The sequence below is a fragment of the Nicotiana attenuata genome, chromosome 6 (genome assembly GCF_001879085.1).
Source record: "Nicotiana attenuata strain UT chromosome 6, NIATTr2, whole genome shotgun sequence".
Lineage (NCBI taxonomy): Eukaryota > Viridiplantae > Streptophyta > Magnoliopsida > Solanales > Solanaceae > Nicotiana > Nicotiana attenuata.
Genome location: NC_031994.1, coordinates 90,867,615 through 90,880,927, shown reverse-complemented (window position 1 = coordinate 90,880,927; position 13,313 = coordinate 90,867,615). Strand labels below are relative to the sequence as shown.

General features: G+C 35.6%; 1 protein-coding gene across 2 annotated transcripts; it reads right to left on the bottom strand.

Annotated features, from left to right (window-relative positions):
* Positions 1,110-12,084, bottom strand: LOC109227446 (probable alpha-mannosidase At5g13980). 2 transcript variants are annotated; one of them, XM_019392616.1, is made up of 30 exons: positions 11,611-12,084; positions 11,092-11,175; positions 10,901-10,989; positions 10,539-10,713; positions 10,238-10,357; positions 10,005-10,088; positions 9,850-9,921; positions 9,287-9,400; positions 8,657-8,757; positions 8,481-8,574; positions 8,220-8,387; positions 8,031-8,120; positions 7,030-7,095; positions 6,830-6,886; positions 5,728-5,947; positions 5,406-5,545; positions 5,086-5,163; positions 4,941-5,000; positions 4,799-4,870; positions 4,327-4,374; positions 4,084-4,203; positions 3,943-4,008; positions 3,296-3,408; positions 3,077-3,161; positions 2,334-2,444; positions 2,163-2,258; positions 2,021-2,068; positions 1,777-1,842; positions 1,465-1,679; positions 1,110-1,360 (listed from the first exon to the last, which is right to left on the bottom strand). In XM_019392616.1, the coding sequence occupies exons 1-30, from the start codon at positions 11,818-11,820 to the stop codon at positions 1,336-1,338; spliced, it is 3,087 nt and encodes a 1,028-aa protein (XP_019248161.1). In that variant the 5' UTR covers positions 11,821-12,084; the 3' UTR covers positions 1,110-1,335. The 2 variants fall into 2 exon arrangements, with proteins under 2 accessions (XP_019248161.1, XP_019248163.1); XM_019392618.1 differs by lacking the exon at positions 11,611-12,084 and having other exon boundaries at positions 10,901-10,988; positions 11,090-11,175.

The following is a 13,313-nucleotide window of genomic DNA, read 5'->3' as shown; positions in this document are numbered from 1 at the left end:
TACACATATCATTTTTTTCATGTTCAGTTTTTACTTCGAATTTTCAATTCAAACAACCTCAAAACTTCACCAGATCATCCCAAAACTGAGATTCAAGCTCCTTAAGTTGTGCCCTATCTATTCTAATAGCACCCACTCAAAACAAAACAAAACAAAAATTTGATATTTTTTTGCTACAAATAGCTAATTGGCTAATTTGACTAATATTAGTAATATTTTATCAATTGGCCAATTTTTGTAATGAGCTACTTATAAATGGACATAGCTGGTAATTTTCCTATTATTTATTGACACTAAAACCCAAAATTCTTGCAAATGGAAAATAATGTAATTCTTTGGGCTATTAATTTAGGCCGACAAAGAGCATCTTTAGAAATTGGGAGAAATTCAAAAATAGCCAGATTTACAAGTGGTCATTCAAAAATAGCCACAGTTTCAAAAGTAATCGAAATTTAGCCACTTTTCATGTAAAAATAAATCTATACGAAAACACTGTTCAAAATCCGAAAAAATACTCCATTAAAGATTGGTGCACCGGTGCTCCAATCTCCAGTATATTATACTGAAACTTTCCGCGTGTTGGAGTTCCAGCATATAAGTTCATATACAGGTGCACCGATCTCCAGTATATTATGCTAGAACTTCCGTGTTGCAACAAAATAGTGGCTATTTTTCAATGACTTTGCAAACGCTGGCTTTTTTGAATGATCAGTCCGAAAACTGGCTAGCCCGTGCTATTTTTACTTAGAAATTCGCCGAAAAGAGATCATGCGAGGAAGAAAAAGTTACTGAAGTAATAGTGTAATACTACAAGATTGGGGACCAAAAGATATATAGAAAGAAAGAATCCAAGCAAAACTAAATGGGAAAAGTGCAAAAAAACTATTAGTGTTGTCTTCGGCCCATCAAACACTGGTGCAATTGTGCAAAGGAGTGAACGCTCCTGGCCTTCCAATGTTTTATTTGTTTCAGTTGCTAGCCCCTTGTAATTGGTTTTGGGCTATTAATTATATGGTTTATTTTGTGGCTACCGATTGTCATTAGTTTTCCCCGGACGGATGGTTATAAGTGATAATAGCTCTGTTTCTTCACCAGACCAACATACCATGGATGATAAAAGTTGGTATTCTAAGACATGAAATAGTTCTCTTCAACACTAATTTTATTATTATTCTGCCAAAAAGGTTTTTATTCCATTACAAAAAGGATAGCACATCTTATGACAAGAGACTCAATGCTGCATTCTCAAGGATCAACATAGGCAAATAGGTTTCAAAGCTGGTTCATACCCTTTGGTGTCTTGCCTTTTGTATAGACTGTTGCAGGGGACTACTATCATAGTGACATATGAGACTTCCAACTGCAAACAATGCAACAAACTCAGATTATGATGAAATTGAAACAATAAAACCATTTAATACAATGTTTCACATAGGGAACAACCAAACAAATCAAGTTTCTTACACTTCTGAAGCTGATAAACTCTGGCTGAGATCGATAACAAAGGTGCGGATTTCCATTGGGGCAAGCTCTACCACTAGCTTTGTAGGATCAACGGGTCTCCCTCTTGGCACGACTGGCGGATCATTAGGAGCCTCTGCTTTCCACTTTAATCTTTTCTTCTCCATTTCTTCTCTTTCTTGGTTAGCAGATAAACCCATCTCTTTAATCTTGTTTATCTGGGGGAAAAAAAAGGAAGATAGGTAAATTCAATTGAAACTTGATTTCCTAATTACATACAAGAACTAGGCAGTGGAGGCATGCAAATTGTTTTACCTTCTTTGGGAACAATCTTTTCAATTCTACACTTGCTGTGGCGGATAGATCCTTATCTTCATCAACCTAGTAAAACATAATAGTTTAAGATCTCGGAATGGACGCTTGGACTTGGAGCAGTTAAGACTCCAAACAGCGAATGACAAGTGACCAAGAAATGAAGAATCCCAAACTTAAACATGTAAAATAGACAAGGGGATGGGGAGAGGAGGTTTCCACATCATCAAAAGAAGAAACCATAAACCTCGTATAAATGAGCCATTCTAAGGAGGACGGTGTGATCTTCAAGCTCCTATATTACCAAAGAAAAAGGTAAGTTGGTAGATAACAAATAAAGAGTGCTACACACAGAAATTGCTTCCGAGGTTCAGATTGCCGTTAAATACCTGAAGAGTGATTATTGCAACATTATCAGGCAGACTGTAAGATGGATCTATCCATGTAAAGGTTGGAACTTGTAATTTTGTAAATTTATCCCCATCCTGTAATTATGAAACATCAAATGAGATTACGGAGGAAGCTCATTGGCGACGACAAAATACTGGATTTTCCATAACCTGCTCGCTAAAAGCTAAAAGCAATGGAGAATATATCTCCTGTCCAAATGACCTCCGCCATTTAGCTCCCTCTCCAACAGGATCAACCCTGAGATAGTACTTGCCTTGGACCTGGGTAAATATGTTAACATGCTTAATGAGTCAGCTGCACATTTGATTTAACATGCATAAAACCAAATATTAATTACAAAAGGGCTTCAGAGAACGAGCTTATCGAGAAACATCACATAGAGAGCAGTCGAATTACTACCTATCTGTGATGCAAAGACAAGAAAGGATAAAAGTTGGGAGTACCAACCTACGTCACAAAACAAACTTATTTTTTAGGAAAAAAGTAAAACAACTTAACATGGGTAGCCACGTATAAAGAACGGATGGAAGGTAACAAACAATATGGTAATGGTATTGTATCAGAAGATGAAGCTAAAATTATCGATATATATACACATTTGAGACTACAAAACCTAAGCAATAACACATATGAAGCCAAACTGAAATCTATAATATTTCAGGAGAGTTATTGCATTTTCCTTTACTCTCATACAGAGAAACCAGATGTATAGTAGATATTATGAAGGTGTCTTTGAAAGTTTACTAGCTACTTATGCTAACATACAAAAGTTAATATCAATCCTCAATCTCTTAGACTTCATGTGCAGAAAATTGCATGCACCGTATAATAACTAAAGCAAATTAAAGCCACAAGCAAATTGGAGTATATTGTGATGGTGGACAGTGCTCACAGTCAAGCCCACGCATTTTCCAAGAGCACAGACGGTTTCATTTAGTGCTTCAGCAACACCTCTTCCATCATCATGCAGTAACCTCCTATAAAGAAGGAATGTACAAATAATTTCCATTGAGATTCTGCTATTGGTAACTTCAAATACTGACGAATTCACAGAAGAAAGATGCAAAGAGAAAGAGAGATAAACAAAAGTCGAAAAATGAATAGAGCAAACCGGTGAAGCATTAGCTCCAATTGACCATCAACAAGGCTGGATCCACCTACAGCTCTATCAACTAAAACTGAGAACTCGTTGCTGTTGTCTTTCAGGAACATTCCAAGATTGATCTGTAAGAGACAAGCCAAAATAACATAATTAACATCACCAGTACGTTCTCTTGCACAGGTTATCCGATAAACAGGCTGCTTTACAATAAGGATTTGAGTTCTCTGAAAGAACTTTTTTGCAAGATAAAGAAATACATGTGCATATAAGAAGTTCACAAAATTAGGAGGTGCAACATTCCCAAGCAGCCTTGTGGAACAAGGACAAAGTAGAACATATAGAAAGTCAAATGAATACGCAACCCCAGCAACATTCCCAAGCAGCCTTGTGGAACAAGGACAAAGTAGAACATACGGAAAGTCAAATGAATACGCAACCCCACCCCAACCCCAACCAAAGGAAGAGGAACTTCCGCCCTACTTCAGATTTCATATTTTTAAAAAATTTCCACAGGCAAATTTAGCTCAGTAACTGGATTAAACAAAAAGTAGATTCAAATCTTGACATGATACTTTAATATCATAAACAAATGCAATCATAGATCAATATTTCAAGGAAAAAGAACATTTAGAAAATTTTGAAGTCTACTAACATACAGGATAATAATTTCCAGCAGCAGGTTGGTTCACTTGAAGATCCCAATCAGCTCTATAATCTCGAATCTGCAGATATAAATGGAAGGAAAAATGTCATTCTCTAATGACGACTTTATGCTAGAGGGTTAAAATGCAACTCACCCTTTTAAGGAAATCACGTCCATTAGAATCAGTATAAAATGTTTTGTTGCTTTTGATGTCAGTTTGAATATGAGTCACCAGCTCTTTCCCAATTCCGTTGTCAATAGGTATGGGGCCAACCTGAATTCAGGACTGCTTAATCACTGGAGCTTTGAAAGCTTTGCAATTCCAAGCATTTTAGATATCATATCTCCACCAGCATCAGAGATGACACAGGTGAAGCAAAAATAAGATTTAACTTACAGTGAACTCAACTTCAACGTGCTCCTTTTCCTTGTACACTCTAGTGATCTGCTCATTCACATGTTAAATCAGTATGAGAGACATGATTAAGTTGTTCTCAAATGGTTTGAATATCATGAGAATAATTATTGTTCACTTGACCAGATAAATTTCATAGTTTCCAAGTAGAATATCCAGAGACAGGGACACAGAGAGAGATAGAGAGAGCGATAAACAAATTGAATTTCATACTATTAGGGAAAATTGCGACCCAATGCTCCTAGACATTAAATGGGATCACATCCAGAATACATTTGCATTAATTTCTACCGTTCGTATAATATAGTTACTTCGTGAATACTTTGAAATTGAAAGGGCTCAATGCATCACTGGTCCTCTTTGTTCTTACATCGTAATTCTGCTGTGAATAGGACACAGAAAACAATATAGTGATAAGATTGTAAAATTCTTCGATATTAATTAATGTAATAACCTGATATATCCATGAATTGATATTTTGATGAACTTCATCAAGCAGTGGACCTTGTAGAATGGTAACTGGAACCTGATCAACAATAAGCAGCTTTTAGTTAATTTTATATTGCGCATTCGATGCTTTAAAGGGCCTTGCTTACCTTTTCCTCAGAGTGGATTGGGAATGAACCATTTGGGCGAAATACATATGCTCCAGAAGCCTTGAAAATTCAGAATATACGTTTTAGTATATGTGCGCGCCAAATGAGAAAATAAGAACAGTACTGAATCATCAGATTCTACAACCTGAAGGTCTTTCCACGCATCCTTGCTTCCATCATCTGCGGAATAATAACTGAATGATTGCTCCAAAGAGCTTCTAACCTTCATTCACAATATAAAAAAAAAAAAGTGAAATATAGATATTCCAATCAGCTGCTCACAACTAGAAGCCAGAAGCCCGCAACTAACAAAGCTATATAATTCTACTGACATCAAAAGTTTTTTAGTGTGAATGTCCAGATCTACATTGCTGGTTATTATAGAGAAACAGAAGAAGTATAAAACAAATAGATAACGACCATTTGAAATATGACAAGCATATAGTGGCTGGCGAACTAAATTACCTGGTTTCTCTTGTTAAAATATTGAGTGAACTTCCCTCCATTTGCAGAATATAACACTTTCAAGTTCCCCGGCCCCACTTCTACAGCATCACTTTGACTTCCATCAGTTTTGTAGAACGTCTGCGGTATTGAAGCAGCAACTGCATGTGTAATGTATACAAGAAGAGATTTAATTTGTCAAGCCTCTGAGCAATGGGAGACAACTACAATCATCTATTGCATGTAAATTTTGTGATATGCCAATCGGATGCTGAAGAATTGGAAGCTATTAAGACACCAGCTTGCATTTTAACTTTCATGATACACTTATCAGATGTCTAACCTGCTCGTTTACCACTTGTTACAACATAGGAGTTAAAGCCCAAAGGTGGAACGGTAGCAGTAAACGCAAGCCAATATTTGGGGCTTGAAGTAGGGGATTCACCAACATATGCGGTAGCATAATAGTCCCTTATTGCTATTGAAGCTTTGACTATTGGCAGAAGCTGTGATTCAATTTCTTTTCCAGTGGAATCCTGAACGATGACGTTTTCATTGACAACCTGGTCCAATAGTTTAGGTAAAGGATGAGCAGAGATGTCAGTGATAAATGATAAGTTATCCATTTTATGCATAAATGTTGCCAAAAGTGGCAAATAACTAGGACTATCATTTATACACACCAGCACCCAAAAAGAGAAGGAGAGAGTAATTATGTGCCGAAATAGTTGTATCAATTGTTTCTTTCTAGTTTACTATTGTACTTCAAATATATTTTTCTTATACATTCTTCTTTTCATTTGGAAAGACAAGACAAATTTTATATCACTGAAGCAAGAAACCAGGAGAAATGAAGTGCTGGTAAGGGCTTAGCCTGATTATTCTTCTAAGATTTTCATCATTCATTTTAAAAAAATTTACTCTTTTGGTACCACATGACTTCATAAGAATCTACAAATAAGCCCCTTTGAAGTTTTGCTTTGGCCCCTTTAAAACATTAATCGCCAAGTTTACACTAGTCTCAACTCCGAGACCTTTTTTTGGGCTAATTTCATCTCTGTCAACATGTTACTAAACATCATTCTAGGAGACTGATGAGTCTATGCTACAAACTGATTGGTAAACTGACACCATGTCGGAGCAACTTAGTTGATAACCCTGATACAGTGATACTTAACATATAAATATACTTGTTGCATCTTTTCGTCAGACTGGTAAATTGACGCTGATTAAGAATATGCTTTCGTGCATGAGTTGAGAGTGCACGGTGAACTATTGAGATCTAAAGAACTCTTAAATATTGCCACATACCTATTACCTACTGTTGCTGCTCAATAGTTAAATGAGAGGACATATTTATGTGCAGGAAGAGTGAGAATCAAAGCAGCAGATAAATTGTTTAAAATGCATAGCGACCTGGGAAAGGAAAAGATCAAATTACTCACAGGGATTCTGACAACATCTGTTCTTTTCCACCCAAGAGAATTGTACACGACAACCACCTACATAAGTAAAAAATTGATGATTTGCAAAACTGCTCTTTACTAATGTAGGGCTTCAGGTAGTGTTCCTCACTTCCCACCACACAGAAATTTATGTGAAGGTTTTCAAAAGTATGAAAAGCTATAGGAAATCAACTACTCACTAATTTTCTGCCAGGAGCAAGATCAGCTTCTGTTGGGGGACAATAACTTATATTCAGCAGTGGGCACTGGAAGAGTAGAAGCGACCAAAAAAGTTAATTATGATATAATAAAAATTAAAATGCCAAAACTGCTTGCTTTGGTAGCAGTTACGTAACATAAGCATAGTATCTCGGAGCCAATCTAGGACACCAACTTGCATGTATATGAATGAATTCCACCATCAGATGTGATAATGTATCCAACTGTGGTTGGATCGGATTAACTAGGGGGAGAACATGTGGGTATAGCTTCATTATATTTTTCATGAATTTGACTAGTAGAACTCTTAAGCCAACCCCCAGGTAAAAGGCAACATAGAATAGATTTTGCTCTAGTTAGATCTCTTATTTATTGTTGTTGTAAAGGAAAAAATTGTTTTACTAGGTGCACTTGATACTCAAGATCAAGGTATAAAAACAGAAAGCACCATTATGTGTGTGTATCGATGCATATCATACTGGAAAATGACCTTTAGACAAGTTCAATTATTGCTACAGTAACATTAATACATATATAATTAGGTATATTTCTTTTAAATATTGGCCAAAAACTTTAATTAGTCCAATTGTGGCAGCCCAAACAATAAAAACTGAAAAAGTACTCCCTCCATCCCATTTCCACTGACCCACTTTAACCTGCAAGGAGATTAAGAATAAAATATTTTTACAATTTACTATATTGAGTTTAATAGAAGAGTGATCAATATGCTAGTTTTAGAAAAGAATGTCAAATGACTCAAATCAAATTTGAGGTAACATAAAGTAATATTAGTTTATATTAATTTGATTGGTAGGGAGAATCTTTTTTTTTGCCATTTTAGGGAAGTTGTTAACTTCTTGAATGGACTAAAATGGAGAGTAATGAAAATGGGACAGAGGGATACTGCAGAAAATCCTACAAAGACAAATGCAAACTCAATATGAAGAAAGCTTATGCTAAAGAAGGGGCTCCAAATGTTTGCCTGCTTGAAATTTATCAGAGGATTCTTGCATCCAGATGCAGAAGCTGATTCCACCATACAAGCAAGTGAATTAGACACTAAATCCTCAGCCTGCGAGTAGTTTTAGGGTTAATTACAATCATTTGTAATACAAGTTGAAGGATTCCAAAGGAATCACAAGCTTTTCTTAGTAGTTTGGAGCAAACTCACCTGCTTGTAACCTATAAATAGTCGTTTTGCATAATCATCAGCAACATGTTGCTTTGAAGTGCCACTGACGGCATCATGATGTTGAGCAATGGCTAGGGCATCAGCCAACAAGTCAGTTGTTGGTCCTTTCTCACTTCTTCCTTTAAAGAATTCCAATTGCCTTGCTGCCTATTGAACACCGGAACCAAGTGAGAATTGCATGTTCAGAATTCTGCAGATGGTGCAGCATCTTAATTTCAAGGAATAAGAAGAATGGCCTACCAAATAATAGCCACTCATCATTCTAACATAGAGTTTGAGAGCAGGCCTACTTGTAAAGTATCCAGTCCAATAAGCATTAATACGGTCTGCATACCTGATAAAAAATATGGATCAAGCCCCTAAATACTGAGATTAAAAGGACAATAAATACAATGCTTATATAAAAGGACGCTCACGGAAAATAGTCATCCGTCTTGAGAGGCCATGACTCATCCAAAGCATGTTTTGCATCAGTATAAATTGAAGGGCTCGAATATAAGGCATTGACACGACCATCCTGTGAGCATGTGTTAGTTGTCAGTTTGACCGAATAGTTAACAGATATAGTACTTATATGAGGAAGAATTTATCTCATAAACCTAGCATCACCAGAAATGTATGCCTTTCTTTTTCAGGCTATCTTACTGATTTCAGTCCTATGAGATATGCATATACAAGAAATGCCATGTTCCCCTACTGATAGTGTCTTCATGTTTTGCTAACAAACATGCCAATTCTTGAATCTCAATCCTTAAAGAAACAGCATGTTGGGCTAAACCAGCCCAGACATATCCTTAATATGGTGTGATATTGTCCGCTTTGGGCCAAGCCCGAACAGTTTTTCCCAAAAGGTCTCGCACCATTAAGAGTAACCCTACACCTTATAAGTAGCTTCCCAATCTTTTCAGCTACCAATGTAGGAATTTGTTCGCACACCCAACACAGTAATTCCAAGATGTTCAACCAAAATGTAGGAAAATACAGCGTACATAGTTGTATATGATTTTTTGAATTCTGAATTACAGCAATGACAGTGGAAAACTAACTTGGTTCACGTAGTGAATGAGCTTGTCCATATTCCGGAACCATGTATGAGCATATTGGTACTTGAAATCAGTTCCCATGGTCCACATTATATGATTTGTGCGAGTAATATTAGCCTGCAAGGAAACAAGACAAATATAAGTGCATGGATCAATTTGAGAGAGTCTAGAAACTAGATTGGCATCAAGAGTAATATTGCAATCTCCTTAAGTCTTTACTATGGACTGTTTCATTTGACAAATCTTTATTGAGATAGGAAGTCTGACACATATTCCATGTACAGTGCAACGAAAAATACTAAAAGGATAATAGACTCAAAACAGCCGATTAGCAGTCAAGAAGCAATGTGGCATTGTGGCTTGTATTTATGGTGGGTCTGAAATACCATAAGATGCATTAAGCATGTCATCACGTACAAAAACAACACTATGGCATGATTAACATCTCTCAGTCTTTAACTTCAATTCCCATTCCTACCCTTGACTTGGTTATTATCACAAAAGATAAAAGCAGACTGTTCACTACAAGCAATTTGACACTCACGTGAGCTGTGAATGGAACTTACTTGTGACAAAGCAGCAGCAACAAAATCATTGACCCGCTCTTGGACATTGTAGTCAAACAGGTTGACATCATCCTTCAGTAAATAAATAAACTCATCATGTTGCATGTCCTCATGCAAAAGTTTAAAAGCCTACTGCCTTGCTCCTTCAAATTTACCTGAACAGGGGGCGAATCATCATTGACTTCAAAATAAAATCTGCTGGGAGGTTCATAATTCTCAGGGAATGCACCAGCAAATATCTGATGGGAAATAAAGGTAACATCTTTATAAAACAAAAGGTAACACTGATTAGCAAAATAAAATTTAGCGTGCAAGACATAAAAATGAGGGAATAACTATAAACATGTATCACCACTCTTAAAGACAGATTGGAAAAAAGAAACCATACTTGTGTGGATGAACCAAGGCTTTTAGAACCACGCCAGATGACCTCAAGGCTCTTCTCAATTTTCCTCTTCGCTCTGTCTTGGTAGTCTATGCGTCCAAAGAAAAGAGAGTCGAATCCAACCTAAATCAGTAAAAAAGCACGAGATCAACATAATCGTTTAACTGTGATTGGATTTTAGTTACACCAGCAGAATGTTGGATGATTTCTTATACTTCAAAGGCCAGCTCATTTTCAATGAACCAAGCAGGAAAAGTTACAACTAATCAAGCTTCCAATGGAAAACAGTAATGCAGATTGGCACCTCAGTTCCCAGAAGGTATGCCTGAACAGCGGAATGTCCAAAAGGGTCAATTTGCCAGCCAATTCTAGGAGTAACATTGAACTGTTCTTTGATGTATTTATGCCCTAGAGTTGTCTGATCTATCATGTCAATGTAATGCGTCGCTGCCTCATCATGCATGCACCAACCCCCATTTCTGCATAAATAATAAAAAGACAGTATGATATGTAGATACACTCCGATAAAGAAAAAATAATCTACCGACTTTTCACACAAGACATCAAGATCATCTAGAGCACTAAGCAGCTTTAATCCATTGTATTATGATATATCTGGTTGATGTTTGCTTTAAAATATGTGCTTTAGCTTTTGTTATTATATACATGAACTCAAGTTGACCCGAGTTGACAAGCTGTCTGACTGTGCTCTGCACTCCGGGGCTCTGGTTCCTCCACCAACGCTGGAAAAAAGCCTATATTCCAATCCCAAGGAGGAAAAAAACAGCATTTATCAGTATGTCCCAGAGATAACACACACACACACATTGAGAAGAAGTGTGATAGTCAGGGCTTGCCTGTTCAACATAAATGAACTTCCGGTTTTTATCAGCCAATAATGCTGGAATCAGTGAATCCAACACATTCTCAACACAAGCTCCCTGCAACATTACAACTCAAAACTGTTATAACCATAATAATCTTCAAATCAACGCGCACTCGAACTGTTGGCTGTATCCATTGAAAATGATACAATTTTTACACTATCAGTGCAATTTATCAGTTACTTACCATATTCTCAAGTTACTAACCCAGACCCAAAGGCGAAGCTACAACATATCAAGGGTGGTCAATTGATCACCCTTCGTCAAAAAATTACATTGTGTATATAGGTAAAATATTAGGTTTTAGAGGTTTCGGAGAAATTTTTCCACTTCTTTCAAATTTGAACAGCCTTGGGAAATTTTCTGGCTTCGCCATTGCTCACACCACTTAATTGAGGTAACCAGTAATTGGCATTAAAATAACATGATAATGTAAACTTTATCAGCATATAAAAATAAACATTATATACCACTAGTATGAAAAATAGGTACCTGAATTGAATTGTTGGAACCAACATAGTACTGATCGACAGTTTTCAACCAGCCAACATCATCATGAGTATGAGGAACTAAATGAACATTAAGTTTCCCTGGAACAATACCCTGTGATGTATTATAAACCATATACTTAGCTTCTACCACCCACAACCCACAAATCATTAAAATCAAGAACCAAGTTTCAAACTTTGCCATATCTTTCATTTCACAGCTGCTGAGAACAAAAAGCCCGTCTTTATAAATAGCCTAAATTTGTCTGCGAACCAAATTGTGCTAAGATTAATTGGAAAAATAAAATAAAGGGTAGTTTTCAAGATTTTGTAAATTCTTCAGGAAGTCTTGTTTTTTGGCTAATGATTGTGGATTTTCATATGATGAGGTTTCTTTGCTTAGGATTGACTTGGGTACGGACAAAGCTAAGTGTAAATAATGGATAGTGAGGGACCAACTGATTCAGTTTCAGTGTTTATCCATACTTTAGTACTATGTCGTATTTGACATTAAAAGTTATTTTTTCTTTGCTTTATTTCTCTTTTTGCAATTTTTATGGGACAAAGAGAAAAGGTTGTCTCTTTTGTGCTGGATGTCATTTGAACTGATAAATGTAGATATCTTTCTTGTATTAAAATTGATACTATATGATTTCAAAATTGTTAAGCACAAGGACCTGACTCTCTCTGACTTTTGGTAAATGATCTCTGCTTTATTTAATATTTAAATTTCCAACCAAAAAAGAAATATTTAAATTTAAATATTTACGCAAAAAATAAAGCATTTATTTATGCTACATCGGGAGATTTTTTATTTCTTAAACATTCTGACACATCCATTCTAAAACCTTATCCATAACATTAATTATAAGCCATGTTTAAATAAATTATTGTTATATGTTTCTTAATAATAAATTAATTATTATATGTTTTCTTGTAGTGGCAAATGTGGCATTGAAAACAAAATGCCTTCTTGATTTTTTAAGTAACAAGTAATGAAGTACTTAATACATTGTATAAAGAAGGTACCATTGTAATCAAGTAATAATTAAATATACATCGATTATGTCAAACTTCGAAATTATCAAGATTGTGAATTGTTTAACATAAGGTAGGTAATTCGATGCAGAAAAAAGAAAAACATAAGGTAATTCTCTCAATCTTTTGTGAATACATCTGTATCACCCAAAATTTAGATATGGATTTTTATACAATTAGATTTGTAGAGAAAAGAATTAATCTAAGTTAATATTAATATACAAATGACAGATTTAGTGTATTTACGAAGAATACTAAACGTGTGATGTTAGATAATAATATCTCAATGTAATAATGGAGCAATAATGATTTGAGAATGTGAAAGATAAGAATAAATGGCATTTAAATAATAAATGGAACAAGGTTCACTTACAAAGGTGAGATTTACCACTGACTTTTCTGACAATGATAAGCACTTGAATATTCCGATTCTTCTTGGACCGGGAAAGAAAAGATAGAAAAAGAGGTGTAAAGGTAAACTTTGTATGTATTCAATAAAGAGAGAATCTTCACACAGAATGTCAATGTTGTTCTTTACAAAAATATTTCATCACATTTCTAGAAGTACATCTCGTCCTATTTATAAGGGTACATAGGCCTCAAAATCCTAGATAGTACAACAGAGAGGAATATTCACTAGGATATTATCTAGGGAATCTAAATCTTTAA

Coding starts and splice junctions, on each gene's coding strand:
- LOC109227446 (XM_019392616.1), bottom strand. CDS start 11,820: ATGAAAGATATGGCAAAGTTTGAAACTTGGTTCTTGATTTTAATGATT. Junction 10,714..10,900: donor TCGGGTCAACTTGAGTTCAT/GTATATAATAAC, acceptor TTATTTATGCAG/AAATGGGGGTTGGTGCATGC. Junction 8,121..8,219: donor TATTTATAGGTTACAAGCAG/GTGAGTTTGCTC, acceptor AACTACTCGCAG/GCTGAGGATTTAGTGTCTAA.